This window comes from Thamnophis sirtalis, unplaced genomic scaffold, assembly GCF_051295495.1.
Source record: "Thamnophis sirtalis isolate CommonGarterSnake01/CBP01778 unplaced genomic scaffold, rThaSir2_p1.2 scaffold_12, whole genome shotgun sequence".
In the NCBI taxonomy this organism is placed as follows: Eukaryota; Metazoa; Chordata; class Lepidosauria; order Squamata; family Natricidae; genus Thamnophis; species Thamnophis sirtalis.
This window is the reverse complement of record NW_028261392.1, coordinates 62,438,140-62,458,992: the sequence shown is the minus strand read 5'-3', so window position 1 is coordinate 62,458,992 and position 20,853 is coordinate 62,438,140. Positions and strand designations below refer to the sequence as shown.

The 20,853-nt window shown below is 42.7% G+C and overlaps 1 protein-coding gene across 1 annotated transcript in view; it reads right to left on the bottom strand.

Moving 5' to 3' along the window:
* Positions 1 to 15,586, bottom strand: part of LAMC1 (laminin subunit gamma 1) — a 164,796-nt gene extending 149,210 nt beyond the window's left edge. The window contains exon 1 of the mRNA XM_087726963.1: positions 15,060 to 15,586. Coding sequence (XP_087583089.1) covers positions 15,060 to 15,444 — 385 coding nt within the window. The 5' untranslated portion in view covers positions 15,445 to 15,586. The remainder of the gene's footprint in view (positions 1 to 15,059) is intronic.
* Positions 15,587 to 20,853: the final 5,267 nt, after the last annotated feature.

Genomic DNA, 20,853 nt, shown 5'->3' with positions numbered 1-20,853 from the left:
TCTCAGCCGTGCTTAGTATTATCAAGTGTCCCTTGGTGTCTCAGAGGCACCAGTGGTGTGAGGATGAAGGGATAGAGGTTTGGAGGAGAAAATGAAATTGAGGTTCAGGGCAGAGAGCAAGAGCTGTACAGCGACTTTATATAACTGAGCTGAACAACTGCTGTCCCTTTTTTTAAAAAAAAGATCCCTTAAGCACTCAAGTTGAAACTCGCCATGTGTAAATCAAGCCTTTGTGAGCCTAACTAAAATAGTGTCCCCTCAGGGCTCCAAAAATACCTCAGTGAAATCACTAGAGCTATTCCCAGATCTTCACAAAGTCTCCAAAAGATTTCCCGACAAAAAGTACAGTTACGGGAGAGTTCTCCGATTTCTTCCAAATTATGTACATATTCTAAGAAAGATTAAATAAGCACAGAACTGATATTTCAGCTAAGATGACACTCTAAAGACAATATTCAGGAACAAGCCCTCTCTCTTCAACCTTCTCTTTGATTAGAGACTAGGAATCTCACTTCAATTTATCCAGTATACAATCTGATGCTTTACTGGGATGTTCAGAGGTGGGTTCCTACCAGTTCTCACCGGTTCGGTAGAACCGGTTCATCAAATCTACCGAACCGGTTAGAAGAGGTTCCACCAGTGGACCCGGAAAGCAGGACACACCTACAGAAGAGCTTCCAACAAATTTTGAAACCCACCACTGGGGATGTTCTATCACTACGATACAGAACAGTTAAAGAGGACTGATCACACAGGATGGGCCTTCTCCGGGTGCCGTCGACTAGATAATGTCGTCTGGTGGCTCCTCAGGGGAGGGCCTTCTCTGTAGCTGCCCCGGCCCTATGGGACGATCTACCCCCAGAGATCCGGACCCTCCCCACTCTCTCAGCCTTCCGAAAGTCTACTAAGACCTGGCTATTCCGGCAGGCCTGGGGCTGCTGATCTCTTGAATGAGGTCCAGCCCCACTAAGGTTGAGTGCATGTTGTGTCTTTTAACTTGCTTTGTCTCTCTATTTTAAACTTTTTTAGTACTCTTTTAAATTGTTTTTATGTAAGCCGCCCGGAGTCCTTCGGGATTGGGTGGCATATAAATTCATTAAATTTTGATCCTTTTTTTAATAGCAAAGTTAGGTGCAACTTTCAAAATAATCGCCATGGATAAATGTATATAGGTTGGAGTACCAAGGGTGGTTCATTTGTTCTTCACTTGGGAATTCCACCGATATTCTCTCTTAAATTATTCATCCAAGTCTGCCTCTTCTTCTTTCTTCCCCCAACTATGCTGTAGCCAGAGGTGGGTTCCTACCAGTTCGCACCTATTCGGTAGAACCGGTTCGTCAAATCTACCGAACCGGTTAGAAGAGGTTCCACCAGTGGACACAGAAAGCAGGCCACACCTACAGAAGAGCTTCCAAAATATTTTGAAACCCACCACTGGTCCTTGGATATGATTATTCTACACTATCATGCTCATATTTATAAAACTCAGTGCCTCTGTGAAAGGTAAGGATGACTACTGCGTTTGTGGGGCAATCAGAACATTGCGTGTGTTGAAGTTGTTTTAACGCAAACCAAAGATGCCTTTTAAAAAACAAGTTTACATCCTATTCTTATGCATGCCAGTGCTGTGTGTGAGGTCATTTAAGGTGGTTCTGACAAGTGTCGTCGGCATCTTCATATCCGGTCACCTGGGCGGCAAGCCACTCCCATCCGGTCACATGGGCGGCAAGCCACTCCCACAAAGGAGGCCACACCCACAGAGTAGGTTCGAACAATTTTTGAAACCCACCACTGGCTGTAGCCCAATTGAAACAAATGTGTAGCTGAAAAACTAATGTTAGCAATTGAACGGTGGCGGAGGAAGAATTCTCCAATGGAAGATCTAATGATTGGAAGATCATCAGAAGAGGCTAAAGAGAGGAAACAGACAGAGAGGGAGAGAATATGTGGGTGGATGGGCAGAACCTAAAGAAATGATGAAAACTAAAGTTCACAGATTGGAAAAAAAGCAAGCCAAATCTTTGGCTGCAAGCCTGTGGTTTATTTTTAATGCAGGAAACAAAAATACGTTCCCATGCAGTTCAAAAAGAGACACATACTGTGTACAGTAAAGCAGTTAATAGTTAATAGGCTGCAATCCAATTTAAAATTATTTTCACTCTTGTTCCACTATGTTACATTTAAGATGGAAACTGAAGTATAATTTTTTTAAAAAAACAACTCTTGCTAGTTCTGCAATTCAAGAAGGATAACTTCTAAAAGGAGGCTGGATATGTACACAACATTATGAATCCTGATTTACTTCTTTCCCTTCAAATTTAAACAGGAGAGATTTGTGCAAATGGAACACAAATGAAATCCCACCTTTATAAAATAACTTGGGAATTAAAAATAACATAACTATATAGCAATAGCAGTTAGACTTATGTACCGCTTCGTAGGGCTTTCAGCCCTCTCTAAGCGGTGAATGTCCTTAAATTTCTTATTGACAATTGAATGCTGATTTATCCTGGTTAATTTAGATCAAATTCAGCACATTTGGCCACATTGGGTGGCCTCAATAATTCTCCAGTGTTCCTTTCTGTTATAGATGTGGCTGTTTCTTACTCCGTGGTAATATCACATGGTCCCAATAATGGATACCAGTGCCTAGTTTGGAGGTACTCCTGGAGTCATCATAGCAATAGCAATAGCAGTTAGACTTATATACCGCTTCATAGGGCTTTCAGCCCTCTCTAAGCGGTTTTACAGAGTCAGCATATCGCCCCCACAGTCTGGGTTCTCATTTCACCCACCTCGGAAGGATGGAAGGCTGAGTCAACCTTGAGCCAGTGAGATTTGAACCGCCGAACTGCAGATAGCAGTCAGCTGAAGTGGCCTGCAGTACTACACTCTAACCACTGCGCCACCTCGGCTAATCTTCACAATAAAAACTTAAAATGGACTAGCAAATTGGGAGCTCCAACAATGGGAGCCTTGCTTACGGACTGAATTTTTTGGCTAAGATTTGGCTGTGTAAGCAAGAACTGCTTCTTCCAATCTTTTCACCAAACCTTATAACCTACCTTAAGTTTGTTTTGATTCTCTTAACACTAAGCAAGAAGGGAGAAGTGATCTGAAGTTCACATAGTTGTCATGCCATAGACGCCAGAAGCATTATCTCAGATCTCAACACATGGAGAAGGACCTCCTTGGTTGACCTCACGACCAGCCATGTCTATAATGGCAAAGATTATTTGACTGTTATCCTGATCGCAAATTGGTCAAGGCCTTCCTTGTATCTAGTAACTCAATCCGGGTGTAAGTATCCCTGGTTTGTATCAGGATAGTTACTTCAACTACATGTCCAAGTCAGGTACTCGACTCAACCGTTCAGCCAACACATCCTGCATTAGCTGCAACATCTGGTTGACGTGCGAAGGTTGTTCTAGATGCAGCACATTATTATCATTTAAATATGTGACTATCAACATATGAACAAACGTTGCTGAATCAACCCTGTCCAAGAATATACACAGTTGTTATGTGTATGCAAAGTGAAGCTGGGAAGAAATGCTCCTAGCAGAAGATGCCAACTTGTCTTCTAAAGACAATGAGAGAGAGAGACGAGGTGGCGCAGTGGTTAGGGTGCAGTACTGCAGGCCACTTCAGCTGACTGCTATCTGCAGTTCGGCGGTTCGAATCTCACCGGCTCAAGGTTGACTCAGCCTTCCATCCTTCCGAGGTGGGTGAAATGAGGACCCAGACTGTGGGGGCGATATGCTGACTCTGTAAACCGCTTAGAGAGGGCTGAAAGCCCTGTGAAGCGGTATGTAAGTCTAACTGCTATTGCTATTGCTATGATGACTCCAGGAGTACCTCCAAACTAGGCACTGGTATCCATTATTGGGACCATGTGATACAACCATGGAGTAAGAAACAGCCACATCTATAACAGAAAGGAACACTGGAGAATTATGGAGGCCACCCAATGTGGCCAAATGTGCTGAATTTGATCTAAATTAACCAGGATAAATCAGCATTCAATTGTCAATAAGAAATTTAAGGACATTCACCTGTTTAGAGTAAGCATTAAAAAGAGAGATAAATTATGAGAAAGAAGGCTGCCCTCAGCTCTACCCCAGAAATGTACTGTATTTTTCGGAGTATAAGACGCACCGGAGTATAAGATGCACTAAGGTTTTGAAGAGGCACATTTTTAAAATAAGTTTTTGCACTCTGCAAACCTCCCCAAAACAGCCCGTTTCTCCCCCCCCCAAAAAAAGGCATGAATAGCCCTTAGGAGGCTTGTAGAATGTTCCAGGGGAGGGGGGGTTCACAAAAATGGGCCTGTTTTTTGTCAAAAATAGGGTATTAGGAAGCTTATAGATTGCTCCTGGGGGCTGGGGGGGCATTTTTTGCTCATTTCTGCCCTCCCCAGTCTCCTGCAAGCTATGCACGGCCATTTTGGTGAAGGGGTGGGGGTTTCGGGAGGCAAAAAAAAAATGTTGTATTCAGTGTATAAGACACACCCAGATTTTCAGCCTCCTTTTTAAGGGAAAAAGGAGCGTCTTATACTCTGAAAAATATAGTGACCACCATATTAGTACTCTGAACCATAGTAATAGGAATAAAAACTTGCAAAGAAGCTGTAAGGCAAAGTTACTAAATCTGTTTCTGAGTGCCATAAATACTGATGTCAATAGCAGATTACCAATTAGTAACTTTAAAAGTGGATTGCTTTTAAGTGCTTTGCATATCTGGATGACTGCTCTGTTTACTGATAGAGCAGTAAATTTATCTGATTTATCTTCACCAGAAGAGAGAGTTCAGCCAAATTTATATTTAAATACCGCAGTAGAACTCTAAATCAAATCAGGAATCTACTTACTGGGCACAAGACATGAAGGTTGCTCAGCTTGGATGTTCTCTAGCAAATGACTCTCAAAATGCAGGGTTCCCCCACAAAACCGCGGAGTACAAAATCGCGCTCGACGAAAGCGCGCATTTGACGTCATCACAGCGCAACGAAAACATCGCGCTGTGATCGAAAAATATAAAAATAAAGCGAAAACCTTACCCTAACCCCCCCAAACCTAACCCTAAACCTAGCCCTAAACCTAATCCTTAACCTAACCCTAAATCTAACCCTAAACCTAACCGTTAACGTAATGCTAAACCTAACGCTAACCCTTAACCTAACGCTAAACGTAACGCTAACGCTCTAAACCTAACCCTAACCCTAAACCTAACCCTTACCTTTATGTGAATCGGCTTGCTTTAATTTTAATTTTTATATTTCAATTTTTGATTTTTTTCATCGCGCTGTGATGACGTCACATGCGCGCTTTCGTCGAGCGCGATTTTGTCCTCCGCGGTTTTGACAGGTCACGAAAATGCAGGAGCATTTCTAGCTGAGGAGCCAGATAAATCACTGTCTTTGTCAGTTCCTTAACTGCTTCCTCTAGCAATGTCTTGACAACCTCTTTGGAGGCCTCCTTTGTGGGAGTGGCTTGCCAGCCATGTGACCTGGTGGGAGTGGCTTGCTGGCCATATGACCTGGTGGGAGCGGCTTGCTGGCCATGTGTTTTCTTTCTTAGAATAATCATATCCAAGGACCAGTGGTGGGTTTCAAAAAATTTTGGAACCTCTTCTGTAGGTGTGGCCTGCTTTCCGGGTCCACTGGTGGAACCTCTTCTAACCAGTTCGGTAGATTTGACGAACCGGTTCTACCAAATAGGTGCGAACTGGTAGGAACCCACCTCTACTAGAGTCCGTGAAGCAGAAGGCGTGAGCTTAAATGGATTCCAGAATATGGTGGAGGACAGGAAGGCCTGGAGGAACTTTGTCAATGGGGTCACGATGGGTGGGACACAACTTTGCAACTAATAACAACAAACCTGAAGTAGTTGGGTGATTTAAATTGTCTTTCTTTCTAATCTGGCTTTATGATTACACTGATAGAAAGCTATTTCCAAACATCGCTAAGCTTATTTTAAGGCAAATTTACTTTGTGCATTTTTACCACAAAAAGATTGATTTGATATAGATAAGAGCTGTGTTATTTTTACTCTGATTGTTCATTTAAAGAAAATGAATAAGGTTTGCCAATACCGTATATGTCAAATATGATTCAAAAATAGCTTGAGTACTGATGTACTATTTCATTGCTAAAAGCAGTCCTCATTTATATACTCTTCTATCTCCAATAAATACAGCTTGCCTTGTTTCACCAACAGCTTATAGAAAATACCAAGATCTCCAAACATAATTGCAGAATATTTATATTAACTTGCTTTTTCTTTTCCAACATCAAAGGTGATGCAAAGGGCAGGAAAAAAAACATGCAAAATACAAATGAAAAATTAAAGTAATAAATAAGGACATCAATGCATCTAAAGTAGTAAGAACATAAACTGTGTTTAATCAGTAAAAATCTCAAGGATAGCTAGCCCAAACCTTTACTGCCACAAATGGTGGAAACCAATGGAATTTGGAATATGGCCTCTCCTTAAGCTGATGCCTTCCAGATATGACGAAACAACAATTCTAACAATTCCCAGCCAACACATCAGTCATTAGAATCTGTACTAACAAAAGCTATCTGCAAACTACTATTCGTGGGCTCAACTACGCTGTTAATATAATAGAAATTTAAAAAAGGAACCGTATGTATTGCAAACCAGTTCTCCACTCCCTTTTCTGCATGCGTTTTAATTACCTGCAGAGCACTTGAAGAGATTACAGGTAAGTCCTTGATTTATGATCACGACTGGGACCGGAAGGTGTTACGAAGCAATGCAGCCGTTAAATGAGTTATCACATGACTTTTTACAACCTTTTTTGGCGGCAGCCATTATGCGAATCATGCAGCTGTTTAGGAAACCCAGCTTCCCCCATTGACAATCGCTTGACAGAAACCAGCTGGGAAGATTGCAAAAGAAGATCTCGTGATCTATGGATGCTGCAATCATCCTAAATACATCCAATCACCAAGCACTAGAATTGCAATAATGTGACCATGGGGATGTTGCAATGAATCGGTTTTACAAGACACTTTTTTCAGTACTGCCCAGAGGTGGGTTCCTAACAGTTCGCACCTATTCGGTAGAACCGGTTCGTCAAATCTACCGAACCGGTTAGAAGAGGTTCCACCAGTGGACCCGGAAAGTAGGCCACACCTACAGAAGAGGTTCCAAAGTTTTTTGAAACCCACCACTGGTCCTTGGATGTGATTATTCTACTCTATCATGCTCCTATTTATAAAACTCAGTGCCTCTGTGAAAGATAAGGATGACTACTGTGTTTGTGGTGCAATCAGAACATTGCACGTGTTGAAGTTGTTTTAACGCAAACCAAAGATGCCTTTTAAAAAACAAGTTGACATCCTATTCTTATGCATGCCAGTGCTGTGTGGGGGGTAATTTAAGGTGGTTCTGACAAGTGTCGTCGGCATCTTCATATCCGGTCACATGGGCGACAAGCCACTCCCATCCGGTCACATGGGGTGGCAAGCCACTCCCACAAAGGAGGCCACACCCACAGAGTAGGTTCGGACAATTTTTGAAACCCACCACTGGTACTGCCATAACTTTTAACAGTTGCTAAACAAATAGCTTTAAATCTAGGGCTACCTATATAAGAAGATCTCCAGGTTGCGAACTAGATTGTCGGATCCACAAGAAAGCCATAGCAAATTACTACCGTATGGTTGCCAAGAAAACGTTTAGGTGAATATTCAAGGATGGTGGTGGCGAGATTCCTTATAGGTAGTCCTTGCTTAGTCCCAACAACTAGGAACGGCAACTTGGTGGCTAACTGGCAAAGCTGCTAAGCGTCCAATCATGTGACACACACACACACACACACACACACACACCATTTTCTTATACCTTCTCTTTTAATTCTGCTTGTCACAAGTTGGTTGCAAATTCCACAGGTGGAAATCATGACTGCAGGAAACTGCAACCTTACATTGTGTACCGTATTTTCACGACCATAAGGCGCACCGGATTATAAGCCGCAGTATCAGTTAACGTTAATTTTTCAAACTTTTTTCATATATAAAGCGCACTGGGTTATAAGCCGCACTTTTTTTTGCAACATTTCCCCCTGCTGCCTGCATTCCGTTTCCTAGCCTGGCTGGCCACTCGTTCATTTCGGGAGGGAGAGATTTTTGATCTTTTTCCATACATAAAGCGCACCGGGTTATAAGCCGCACTGCCGGTTTTTAATCAAATTTTATGATTTTCAGTGCGGCTTATAGTCGTGAAAATACAGTAACTTGAAACAGTTGTTAAAGGCAGTCAGTAAGCAAGGAATCCCTGTACCCCAGTGGTGGGATTCAAATAATTTAACAACCGGTCCTCTGCCCTAATGACCAGCTGGGTAGGCGTGGCTTGGTGGTCTTGTGACTGGGTGGGTGTGGCCAAGTCAATGTCACTCAGATCAATAGGCGCTTCGCCTTAGCTGTTACAATGGTAATAAGGATTAACTGGAGAGGCAGTTTCTGTAAGCAAGGCAATAAATATTAGGCTAGAAACAACACCAGAATGTTTCCTTCCTGCCTTCCTTACAGGATTAGCCCTGTAAAGTGGAAAAAATCAAATTAAATTTTTTTCCAACAACCGGTACTCTGAACTACTTAGAAAGTTAACAACCGGTTCTCCCGAATAGGTGCAAACTGGCTGAATCCCACCACTGCTGTACCCCCTTGACTGAGAGCCAGTTTGGTATAGCAGTTATAAACCATTAGGCTAGCAACCAAGGAGCTGTGAGTTCAAGTCCTGCCTTATGTACAAGTTTAGCTGGCTGACCTTTGGCCAATCACCTTCTTTCAACCCGAGGAGGCAATGACAAATGACTTGAAATCTTGCCAAGAAAACTGCAGGAACTTGCAGTCCACCAACACTGACTTGAAGTTACAAGGGGAATCATTAAAGCGTATTAGAGCATTTTAAACTTGTGTGTTCGTTTTATACTGACTGATAAACTCAGAAAAACATGTTAAGTAGCATTCCGGAGCACAATTCTTTTGGTGTCTGCAAATTCTGAAAATCAGAAGTAAGGAGTCCTCTAATTAATATTAGGAAGGTTTTAGTAATATTGACATTTGAAACAAGTTTTACAATTAACCCAGGGCCGTTGTTAAACCTGCCCTGAGAAATGGCAACAGAGTAGAAAATAATTTTCAATATAGTCGAATGAATAAGTCACTGTTCCATTTCCCCACCTCCCTGTTTACCATCCAGATAACAGAAATCCAAACTTCCTCCTTCGAATCGTGAAATGCAGGCAGGCAAAATTCAGGGCAATTGCTAAATGAACAATTGTTCTTTTTTTTGTTTCTTTCTACTCATCATAATATTTGAATAAAAGTCCTTCCAAGAACACTTACTGCATCACAGGTGTGCAAACATTTGAATGTTTGCAGTAAGGAAGTGTCAAAAGCATCCTTCCGAAATGATTACTTTGCCGTTTAAAAAGGGTTCTTTTTTTGTTTTAAAACCCTACATCCAAGACTTCAAAATCTCTCTCCACCACACACATGGTTCAAAAGAAAACCCAAGGAAGAATTAATCCGGCACGGAATAAACTGCTAAGATGCTGCCTCGACAATTTATGATTTCTTTCAGACAACTCACTTCCTTTGTATTTTGCCTACGATGGGATAAACTGTGGAAATGCTTTGTTACCTATTTTTAAATTCCATTTGAGTACCGCAAAGCTACAATTTAACCTTTGAGACAGAATACTTCTTTGAAGTATTTAGTCTCTCCAGATGTACAAAGGTGGCGTGGAAGAGTTCCCCTCCACCAATTTTCCTGAAGCAACAAGAATTTGTGCGGTGATTGTTTTAACTATTCTACCTTTTATGTTTCTGCCTCAAGTCAATCTTTAACCAGAAAAGTCTCCCCTTAAACCAAATTATCTTCCCAAGGAAGGCCCTGATTTGTCAAACTGTACAAGTAACTTGTACAAGTAACTTTCCAGTACTTTGAAGAAAGCAGAAAGGAATTAGGTTAAAGGACGGGAAAGTTGAGATTCCTGCCACAATGGCAAGGAATGGTGGCGGAAAGAGTTAAGAAAAGGAAATTGAGTCCTTGTACAGGAAAATGAAGAATGCGTGTTCAACCAGCACAGGAAATGAGAAAAGGAGAAAACTGCCTCTTTATAAAAGATACAGAATAATTAAACAAATCTGCTATCGGGCAAAAGTGCTCAGGACTGATGCGAAAGAAACTTGTTCGTGAGAAATAATAAATGAGAGGGCAAAAAGCTTGTTTAGTTAGGGGAATCCACAACGTCTTAAGTTTTGCAAGTAAAGTCCAACTAGCTACATATGTATACAGACAGCAAAAGAAATCTATAGTTTGTCTTTTTAGCCAGAGAAAGACGCAAAACCAGAGAGGCTCATTAAAGCCTCCCGTCCCTAAGTGTAAAAGAAGAGAAAAGACCATGAGTTCCAGAAAGGAATTGATAAAATGACAAGAGGGTTAGAGTTCAGGAGGACTTTAATGATAACACAGCAAGAGTCCCCAGGCAAAAATCTGGGGACACCTGCCTGGCTAGATGTCAGGTTATTTACTTTCGGAATCTTTTAATTAAAAATCAATTAAATCCAATATACCCAGAGGAAGCCAGGTTGGGAGAGTTCACAGAATTAAACTAAGTTCATTAGGATTAGCAGAGTGGAGCGCCAATGTAATAATCACAGAACGGTGTTCTAACAATGGATGCTGAGTTACCAAGGCTGACTGTCCATGAAATTCACTGGCTAAGGACAAATCAGGAACCGGGTTCACGGATCATACTTAGCATAGTCTAGCTTCGTTTTTAGCTCAGCGTATTCCACCAATAGCAATAGCAATAGCGGTTAGACTTATATACCGCTTCATAGGGCTTTCAGCCCTCTCTAAGCGGTTTACAGAGTCGCCATATTGCCCCCAACAACAATCCGGGTCCTCATTTCACCCACCTCGGAAGGATGGAAGGCTGAGTCAACCTCTGAGCCGGTGAGATTTGAACAGCCGAACTGCAGAACTGCAGTCAGCTGAAGTAGCCTGCAGTGCTGCATTTAACCACTGCGCCACCTCTGTTATGGTCTGTTAAACTGTGATTTAACAGACCATAGTTTGTTAAACATCCTGGTAGACAGAAGTCCCCTGAGGATGGGTTCCAGCACGAATCCGAAAACTCAGAAGACGAAACCTCTGGTCTGGATCCAGCAAACCACATGGCTAAATTGTGAACCACGCTCTGTCTAAACCCATCCTTCTTGGCAGGTTATAAGGATATGTAGGAAAGTTCTCCATCATGCATTTGACCATGAATTCAGCGGGGAAAGAGCATGACATCAATATGAATAGTAGGGAAGCATCACGGTGTGCCCAATATGTCATCTCATGTGCCAGTGAGACTCATTTTCGACAGTTTCAAGCAAACTTTCCCAACTTTGGAAGGCCTTCCAAAGACCCTCGGGGGAGGGCCTTCTCTGTGGCTGCCCCGGCCTTATGGAACGATCTACCCCCAGGGATGCGGACCCTCCCCACTCTCGCGGCCTTCCGCAAAGCCATTAAGACCTGGCTTTTCCGGCAGGCCTGGGGCTGTTGACCTCTTGAATGCGTGGCACGACAAAACCGCGCTCGACTAAAGCGTGCCCGATTAAATCGTGTCGCTGACGTCATCAACAGGGCGACAACAGCGAGCGTGGAGAAAGAATGGCGCTTTAAATAGCGCTTTGAAAGCAAGCCGATTCAAGTTAAGGTAAGGGTTAGGTTTAGGGTTAGGTTTAGGGTTAGGTTAAGGGTTAGGGTTAGGTTTAGGGTTAAGGGTTAGGGTTAGGTTTAGGGTTAGGTTTAGGGGGGGTTAGGTTTAGGTGTTAATTTTAGGTTTAGCGTTTACAGCGTGCTTCTGTCTCCGTGCTGTTGTCGCCCTGTGATGACGTCAGCTACGCGGTTTTGTCGAGCGCCCTTTAGTCGAACGCGGTTTTGTGGTGGAACCCTTGAATGAGGTCCAGCCCCATGAAGGCTGAGTGTATGTTGTATCTCTTTTAACTTGTCTTGTCTTCTACTTTTTAAACTTTTAGTATTCCTTTTATTGCTTTTATGTAAGCCGCCTGGAGTCCTTCAAGATTGGGTGGCATATAAATTTATTAAAACTCAAAACTCAAACTTGGTATCCCTCACACTTCTGGACCTCAACTAGTACTTTTCCCTAGCTAGGGTAAGGCTGGAGAAGACTTTGCTGAACAAGCAGCAAGAATGGAAATTACAGTCTAACTTTAGACAATGCGCGAGCGATTGTGGGTGCACCTCGCTTCACCCACATAACACCTATCCTCCGCGAGCTGCACTGGCTACCTGTCGACCTCCGGGTACGCTTCAAGGTGCTACTTGCCACCCATAAAGCCCTCCATGGTAGTGGATCTGGGTACTTGAGAGACCGCCTCCTGCCAATTACCTCCACACGACCTATTAGATCTCACCGACTAGGCCTCCTCCGAGTTCCATCTGCCGGTCAATGTCGACTGGCAACTACGCGGAGGAGAGCCTTCTCGGTGGCAGCTCCGACCCTGTGGAACGATCTCCCCGTGGAAATTCGTACCCTCACCACCCTCCAGACCTTCCACACAGCCCTCAGAACTTGGCTATCCCGTCAGGCCTGGGGTTAAGACTACAACCCGCCCGAATAGTATGAATGTTGTGTTTTAATTATGTATTGTCTTATATGTTAAAAGTTTGTCTCTCCCCCCCCCCCCTTTTAAGTTGTGAGCCGCCCTGAGTCCCCCCAGGGAAAAGGGCGGCATATAAATAAACTTTAAATCTAAAATCTAAATCTAAATCTAAAGAATGTTCATCTTCATGCCTTTAAAAAAAAAACATACCTACAAATGGCTTTTGATAAGTAACTATTACTTGTGGTACTCCTGCAAATTATATAATTGCTCCCGTTCTGAAAGGCACCCAGAAGTGATTTTCCATAGGCTCCCTCCGCTACTGCCCAAGGCATGGAAATCTTGCAACTTAAAAGTATATTAATTATAAACTATATAATTAGTATGTAAACTATAGCCACTGGGTTATACCTGGTAGTTTTCGAGATCTGGCAGGGGAACACAACGGCTATTTACATTGCTAATTGCCACCACTGGACCAAACAAGTGAAAGTCTATGCCTCCCTTAATCTTGGGCGTGGCTGCTATTTTGAGTACATTTGGATTTCTCCAATTTGAAAAAAAAAAATGAAGTTCCTTTGTTTTCCAGGCACCTGTTTTGGTAAGCAGCAACCAAAGCCGATAATTCAGACTTTCTTTCCATCTCCATAAAAATCCATAAAGAAATCAAGATGCTGTGCAGATCACCCACTCAACAGATGCAATCCGAAAAGTATGCCGAACGACTTCTACACACAATGTACCCAGAGCCCTAATTTTTTCATAATTCTTTCTTTTTTTTAACAACTGTACTGGGAAAAGTAGGGAGAGAGAGAGAGAGAGAAAAACTCAAGATATTTTGGCAGGCTACTGAAAAGACATAATGTACGTGGTTAGAAGAATCTGCCAATAGCGCCAGTTGACTCTCTTTCCCACAATATTATCCTGGGCAAGGTGCAGTACAGAGATCCTGCATTTATTCGTAGTCTTTTTTTCCATTCCCATGCTTAAAATCCCATCACAACTTCCTGGTGCTTAGATATCAAGAAGCAGCCGAAGCTGCTCCCCCCCAACTCACCAAGTATACACAAGTTGAAAGACTGGGAGCAGAAACTCATCTCATTTCCTACTCCACTGGAAAAAAACGAAACCCACCACCAGGCAGATCAAAGAGGAAGGCTATCTTCCAACATCTGCTTACTACAATCCTGAATTAAAAACTTCCAACGGCATCCCCAGGGTTTCATAGAACAGTGTTTTTCAACCTTTTTTGTGCAAAGGCACACTTTTTTCATGAAAAAAATCATGAGGCACACCACCATTAGAAAATGTTAAAAAAATTTAACTCTGTGCCTATATTGACTATATATAAAGTAATTTTCCCACGGCACACCTTACACTATGTCACGGCACACTAATGTGCCACGGCACAGTGGTTGAAAAACACTGTCATAGAAGATGACGGCTGTTCAGAGGCCTAAAACCCTTCCCAAATTCCTGCCCAGGAGATGCTTACAAAATCCAAGTGTGGCCAGAGAGCCAGAAAAAAAAAGGGGGGGGCGCGAGGAAAGGACAGATGCCTTGTGGAACTTGGCAAGCTGCAATGCAGCAGGGATATCGGCTGGTTCAGGAGGAGGGGTGGTTCTTCGAGAGCCTCTAGTCCACCCCGACACCCCCCCCCTCTAACCCTTCCCAAATTCCTGCCCAGGAGATGCTACAAAATCCAAGTGTGGAGCCAGAAAGAAAGGGGGGGGGGGAAGGAGAGATGCCTTGTGGAACTTGGCAGCCTGCAATGCAGCAGGGATATCGGCTGGATCAGGAGGGGGTTCTTCGAGAGCCTCTAGTCCACCCCGACACCCCCCCCCCAAAACCCTTCCCAAATTCCTGCCCAGGAGATGCTACAAAAATCCAAGTGTGGAGCCAGAAAAAAAGGGGGGGAAAGGAGAGATGCCTTGTGGAACTTGGCAGCCTGCAATGCAGCAGGGATATCGGCTGGATCAGGAGGAGGGGGTTCTTTGAGAGCCTCTAGTCCACCCCGACACCCCCCCCCCCAACCTTTCCCAAATTCCTGCCCAGGAGATGCTTACAAAATCCAAGTGTGCAGCCAGAAAAAAAGGGGGGGAAAGGACAGATGCCTTGTGGAACTTGGCAGCCTGCAATGCAGCTGGATCAGGAGGAGGAGGGGTTCTTCGAGAGCCTCTAGTCCACCCCGACATCCCCCCCACTAACCCTTCCCAAATTCCTGCCCAGGAGATGCCACAAAATCCAAGTGTGGAGCCAGAAAGAAAGGGGGGGAAAGGAGAGATGCCTTGTGGAACTTGGCAGCCTGCAATGCAGCTGGATCAGGAGGAGGAGGGGTTCTTCGAGAGCCTCTAGTCGACCCCGACACCCCCCCCACCCCGTCCCGGCTGGTGATGCCACTCACCCAGATGGAGCGTGAGGTTAATGGTGTTGGGGTACTGGACCCCGGCCAGCATGGTCTGGCTCTGCCACCAGGTGGTGTCGGCCTGGTTGTTGTAGTCGGTGAGGAAGGCGGCGCCGTGCTGCAGGTGAGGCTGGGAGGCGTCGCACAGGTGGCAGGACTTGGTCACCCCCGTGACGCCGGTCTGCACGCAGTACTCCTCGGCGGGGCTGCCGCACGTGTTGGTGGCCACCACGGTGACGTTGAAAGCGGCGTTGACGAACTCGGGCATGCAGCGCTGCGCCCGCCCGCTCGGCACCTCCGCGCACTCGTCCATGGCGCCGCCGCACGGCCCGACCAACAGCACCAGCAGCAGCCCGAGCAACCCCAGCTTCCAGCGGACGTCCATCCCCGGCGGCTTCCCTTCCTTACTCCGGAGCCCAGAAGCGAAAGCGGCTGGTCTTCCTGGCTTGCCTGCCCGAGGAAAAGAGGGCCCTCCCGGCTCGCTGCAGCCGCGCTCACATCCACCGAGCGCGCATAGAAAGTTGGAGCGCACACAGGCAACTCTCTTGGCTAAAGGGTGGGGGCGCCGCATTGCACGCCGGGATACCCTCCAGCAGAGGGGGGGGTGGAGGCGGAGTGGGGGGGGGAAGAGGGCTTCACTAGGGTCCTCCCCCCTCCCGCCTCCGCCTCCCCCTCTTGGAATGTCCTGAATGGGGAAGGATTCCCGCGTGGGAACTTTTTAGCCAAACAGGGGAAAAAAGGGGGAGGAAGAAAGGAAGAGAGAGAGAGAGAGCAGCAAAGCCTTCAACTCCCTAACCTGGCTTCATTAATGTCTTTGTTATTAATTTTATTATTGCATTAATTTATTCTAAATGAATCCAAAGTGGCTGCGCCTTCAACTTCCTAACCTGGGTTCATGAATGTCTTTGTTTATTATATTTTTATTATTTATTTTATTATTGCATTAATTTATTCTAAATGAATCCAAAGTGGCTGCGCCTTCAACTTCCTAACCTGGGTTCATGAATGTCTTTGTTTATTATATTTTTATTATTGATTTTATTATTGCATTAATTTATTCTAAATGAATCCAAAGTGGCTGCGCCTTCAACTTCCTAACCTGGGTTCATGAATGTCTTTGTTTATTATATTTTTATTATTGATTTTATTATTGCATTAATTTATTCTAAATGAATCCAAAGTGGCTGCGCGCCGACTTGAGTCCCGGCGCCCCCGCTTTAGCTGCAGGAATGGAGCTTCTGCCTCCGTTGCGCGTTTTTGTTTTTTACGCGGAAGGAAATCCTGCAGAATCCCCGGGAACTTTCATTTCCAAGTAAGGAAAAGCGCAAAGTTGTGGTCTAACTTGGAAGTACAAGTACTGTACGATGCCTTTGCAAAACCTCCGCCGGCTCTGATTTCTCAAGTCTAATGTTGGTTTTATAAACGGCTTTACTAAAAATAAACAAATAGTTGGACGTCTCGACGGGCGGAGAAAAAGAAGAAGAAAGAGACACCGCCGCTCCCTGGGAAGACGTGAACTTGAATTTTGATTTATTTTTTTCATTTAAAAGATACCCCAATTAAGAAATTAAAGCAGAAAATCGTTTGGATTAAATTTGCTCTCTGAGCATAAGTAGTCGCAAACAAGATGTGTTTATTAGGATATGAGTCCATTTGATTTCAGTCCCATGTCCCTCAAATCTATATCTACATTTAGTCGCTCTCTGTTAGATAGGAACGGGCTCTGGTTACCTAGTGGGAGTAAATAAAAGCATGAGTACATAATCGCCAATCTTTTCAAGCTTTGAAGTTGAAACAGCCAATAGTTGAATCACACTTACTCTAAGTATCTTGGCTGAGGACAGTAATCTAATCATGCTTTCTTAAATGTTAAAAGTCCTCCATTTGGGGGGGAAATGCATTGAGTACCAGTAGTACTCTAAAAAATATTTTAAATCACTCATAATTCAATCGTTTAGAGAAATACTCAGTTGACGAAAGTTCCTGTGAAGTGATCTGTCATTTATTCAAACATACGCTCCATAATACATCTTTTAAAGTGCATGTCCTTACATTTCAGTCTTTTGAGATGTAAATTGCTGAAGCTGCATATTATAAATACACAATTTATAATGCATATTATAAATACACAATTTATAATGCATATTATAAATACACAATTGATAATGCTAATTATAAATACACAATTTATAATGCTTATTATAAATACACAATTTATAATGCATATTATAAATACACTATTTATTAGATGTTTATCTCGCCTCTGTTACTTTATAAGTAACTCAATTAATGAAGATATCTAATAGCCCTCCAAAATAGGAGAACTAACTGTTAGATATATTTGCTAATTTGAGTTACTTATAAAGTAATAAAGGTGAGATAAAAAATCTAATAAATAAATCATGTATTTTGCCACAACAACCCTGTGAGGTGGTATGGCCTGAGAGAGAAAGGTTAGGTTGGGAGTGGCTTGCCACCCATGTGACCGGATATGAAATTATGAATTAGTACTTAGGTCGGTCCAAGTAGCTATTCAGAAGTTAGTGGTTAGAAGCAATCGTAAAGCAAGATATGGAATTAAAACCAGAAATATTTTGTTGGCTGTTTGAAAGGGAGTATAATATATATTTAATTTTACACATGTTAGCAGCTGCTGGAATTGTCTTTGCACAACAGTGGAAAAACAGAGATATGTAAATGAATAAATATTACAATGTGCAGGAATAAATAAATTGACAATTAAAATCAAGAAGGCTTTGAATACTTTTTCACGTGGGATTGGTTTTAGCAATTGCCAACTCACGGAAACAGAAATTAGAAATCCAAAAGTATGAAAGAAAACACCAATTATGTAAGGAAAGGTCCCTAAAATGTATAAGGAAATATTACTAGATCATTATTAATGCGTAGATAACTGCAGGACATTACACACCCACCAGTGGTGGGTTTCAAAAATGTCTTGTGTTGGTACCTGACAGCTTGTGACAACATGCAAATGAGAACAGATGGAATAGGAAACCATTTTTTTTCCCATCACTGGAAATGGCAAATGTAGCTGCAATTGTAAAGACCTTGACTTGTCGTTCCATTGTGGAGTAGCTAAATCAACTTTGTGAATTTCCTTGAGCATCTATAATGCCTCAGGATGATCCAGAGAGCCCGCCTGTTTACAGTGCGTCAAACAGAGCCGAGGTGGCGCAGTGGTTAGGGTGCAGTACTGCAGGCCACTTCAGCTGACTGCTATCTGCAGTTCGGCTGTTCAAATCTCACTGGCTCAGGGTTGACTCAGCCTTCCCTCCTTCCGAGGTGGGTGAAATGAGGACCCAGACTGTGGGGGCGATATGCTGACTCTGTAAACCGCTTAGAGAGGGCTGAAAGCCATATGAAGCGGTATATAAGTCTAACTGCTATTGCTAAATGCCTTTGCAGGGTCAATGAAGACAGAATAAAGAGTCTTGCTCTGTTCATGCCCTTTTCCTGGACTTCCCTTACAGCAGATATCACGTCTGCTATATTCCATTCTGATTGAAAGCCACAGTGCCTCACTGCAAAGGTCCTTTGTGAGACGGTGACAAGTCTATTCAGGAGAGTGTGGGCAAAAATCTTTCATGCAATGAACAGCGGATGAGTCCATTTATATCTGATTTGCATCCCTTATTTATGAAAAGAACCACAATCTCCTCTATGGATCAAATGTATTCCACACTTAACAACAACAACAACAACAACAGTTTATTAAAACAACAGCAACAGTGGGACATCACTTTCCATATTTGTGACAGGAAAAAAAAATATTTGTCCAAAAAATAATTGCAGTCACAATTAGCTAAATCATTTTCAGGCTGATGTAAAAATCTCCAACTATCTTTTCTAAACATTCATACACTTGTAAAAATATGTACTGAAAGCATCGTATTCTGAAATGTTTATTCTGCCTTTACAGCTAATAAATCCGCCGTGCCATTAATACATTGTGTGATGGTTGTTGTTGTGTAACGAAAACTAAAAACAAGGCACAAACTGTATTTTATTCCTTTCCCCATCGGTTCATACTTCAGTTCTACAGTAAATCGGTATACAGATATCAGCTTGGCTCCCTACCTAGCCTGTCTTCCTTAGAAAGCAAACAGACATCTTAACACAACAGCTAATTCAATCTTTGTTTGCATTCCTGAATCTTACAAAGAGCTCTGGAGATGCCATGGTGATAACTGTCTCTGACTTAGGAACAATAAATCAGAACTAGTCCTCGGCCCTGTCTGGCGGCGGGGCCGATATACTACCGAGATGACAATGCTATCATTTTAAATCAGATCATATCTAGGATAAATTAAAACAGGAAGAAGAGAAATGGGAATGTCCTATCATTGGGCTGTTCATGTTGACACATTGATAACATCAGCAGCAATATCTATCATTGATTGCTTTAAAAAAAACACAATTAAGAATGTTGTGTGTGAAAAGCTGCTGGAGGCTGTGTAACTATAAGAAAACATTAAAAATAGGCTGCCGTAAATGCAAGCGATACATAAAAATCAGACAACACCTTGTCACACATCACAATGATTGAGAACAAAAATCTGGAATGCAGTTGGGAAATTATGATTCTCTTGATTCATAATGCCTGGAATCATCAACGGTTCATTTCCATACCAAGAATATCCATTAAGAAAGAGATTGTGTGTGTGTGTGTGTGTGTGTGTTATATCCAAAATTTCAGTAGCCATGGCATTATTTAACCTTATGAGAATTAAGAAGGATTGAATGGATGTATTTACCCTTAGAACAAGATTCTTCATTAACATTTTGGTTGAACCTCATAGTAACCAGCCTAGTCACAATCTAAATAAGATCACAAAATTAGATCATTTCGCTAAATTCTACCTTTATTAGTTACCTGCAAATGTCCTGTTTGCTAAAGAACTAGCATAATTGATGCTGTTTGTTGCTGCTTATTGTCAAAATGACCTCTGGACTGATATATCTTGCTCAAGAGCCCTGCATTCTCCAATTCTTTAACTTGGAAATGCAGCTTAAGAACTGGAAGTTGAACCCACATAATTAGGGCTTGCCCTATTGCCATATTTTGGGGAGAAATGTGTGTTTTCTTCTGGCCTAGGATACTTGGAATTGTTCCACTACTGTATTAGGAATTCTGTAATTTTTAGGCATCTTTAACACATCAGGCCAAAACCATCTTGATTTGCAGAATAAATTCCTCACATATTGCTTATGAACATTTGAATTAGGTCCCCCCCCCCAAATAAATAGGCAAGGATGCAGACTTTCAAATAATTACATTTCTTTAGGAATTCAACTTGTAATATAGAATGCAGTAATGCAGGATACTTCTGCTGACTGCCGGCTGCCTACAATTTGGCAGTTCAAATCCCATCAGGCTCAAGGTTGACTCAGCCTTCCATCCTTCCGAGGTGGGTAAAATGAGAACCCAGATTGTTTGGGGGCAATATGCTGATTCTGTAAACCGCTTAGAGAGGGCTGTAAAAGCACTGTGAAGCGGTATATAAGTCTGAGTGCTATTGCTGTTGCTATAAATGTACATATTGCTGCTAGTAATCTGGATCCTAATTTTGCCTATTGAAGTTATATTGTCAAATCTTGTTTGCACAATTCTTAAATAGTTTGATATCATGTTAAAAATGGCCTTGGGTTAAATCATTACATGCAATGTTCCCCACAAATGTTCTCTCCTGTTGAAAGGGCACATTGAAACAGATGAAGTGCTTATGTCACTGGTGAATGTTTGGAAAAATACATATCATCAAAACATTAC